At 52.8% G+C, this 1,064-nt stretch overlaps 1 protein-coding gene across 1 annotated transcript; it reads right to left on the reverse strand.

The window, feature by feature from the left end:
* Nucleotides 1-218: 218 nt before the first annotated feature.
* LOC135326357 (olfactory receptor 14A16-like) lies at nucleotides 219-773 on the reverse strand (the record flags this gene model as incomplete). The annotated part of the gene is made up of 1 exon (XM_064504240.1): nucleotides 219-773. A coding segment is annotated over one exon (555 nt), but the record flags the coding sequence as incomplete, so codon positions are not given.
* Between the last annotated feature and the right edge of the window lie 291 nt (nucleotides 774-1,064).

A 1,064-nucleotide genomic window follows, 5' to 3' on the forward strand; every position in this document is an offset into this window, starting at 1 on the left:
CTTTTATTACAGAGATGCTGCAGGGGAGGCCAGCTCTGACACCATGATCTACAGATTTACAGAAGGCCTCTGGGACAGACGCATGGGATTTGTGCTCCTGGAGAAGTGGGATGCATTCAAACATTTGTGCACAAACATGACTGTCACAGACAGAACTCCCAAAGCACAAGAACTTTCTGAGGTAAACTGGGAATTGCTTGTGAGGAGAGATGGGCAGCTCATTGCTGCTGAACTAGTACCACCTCAATGAGTTTCTTCACTGTGTCCTTGAGCTCCTTGTTCCTCATGCTGTAGAGGAGGGGGTTCACTGCTGGAGGCACCACTGAGTACAGAACAGCCACCACCAGATCCAGAGATGGGGAGGAGAGGGAGGGCGGCTTCAGGTAGGCAAACATGCCAGTGCTGACAAACAGGGAGACCACGGCCAGGTGCGGGAGGCACATGGAAAAGGCTTTGTGCTGGCCCTGCTCAGAGGGGATCCTCAGCACAGCAGTGAAGATCTGCACGTAGGACAGCACAATGAAAATAAAACACCCAAAGACTAAAGAGGCACTAACCACAAGAAGCCCAACTTCCCTGAGGTAGGAGTCTGCACAGGACAGCTTGAGGATCTGTGGGACCTCACAGAAGAACTGGTCCACTGTGTTGCCTTGGCAGAGTGGTATTGAAAATGTGTTCCCAGTGTGCAGGAGAGCATGGAGAAAACCACCGCTCCAGGCAGCTGCTGCCATTTTGACACAAGCTCTGCTGTCCATGATGGTCTTGTAGTGCAGGGGTCTGCAGATGGCAATGTAGCGGTCATAGGCCATGACAGTGAGGAGAGAATACTCACCCAAGATGAAAAAGACACCAGAAAAGAGCTGGGCAGCACATCCTGAGTAGGAAATGGCCCTGGTGTTCCTCAGGGAATTGGCGATGGATTTGGGAACAGTGGTGGAGATGCAGCCAAGGTCCAGGATGGAGAGGTTGAGGAGGAAGAAGTACATGGGGGTGTGGAGGTTGTGGCCACAGGCTACGGCTGTGATGATGAGGCCGTTGCCCAGGAGGGCAGCCAGGTAGATGCC

This window comes from Dromaius novaehollandiae, unplaced genomic scaffold, assembly GCF_036370855.1.
Source record: "Dromaius novaehollandiae isolate bDroNov1 unplaced genomic scaffold, bDroNov1.hap1 HAP1_SCAFFOLD_27, whole genome shotgun sequence".
In the NCBI taxonomy this organism is placed as follows: Eukaryota; Metazoa; Chordata; class Aves; order Casuariiformes; family Dromaiidae; genus Dromaius; species Dromaius novaehollandiae.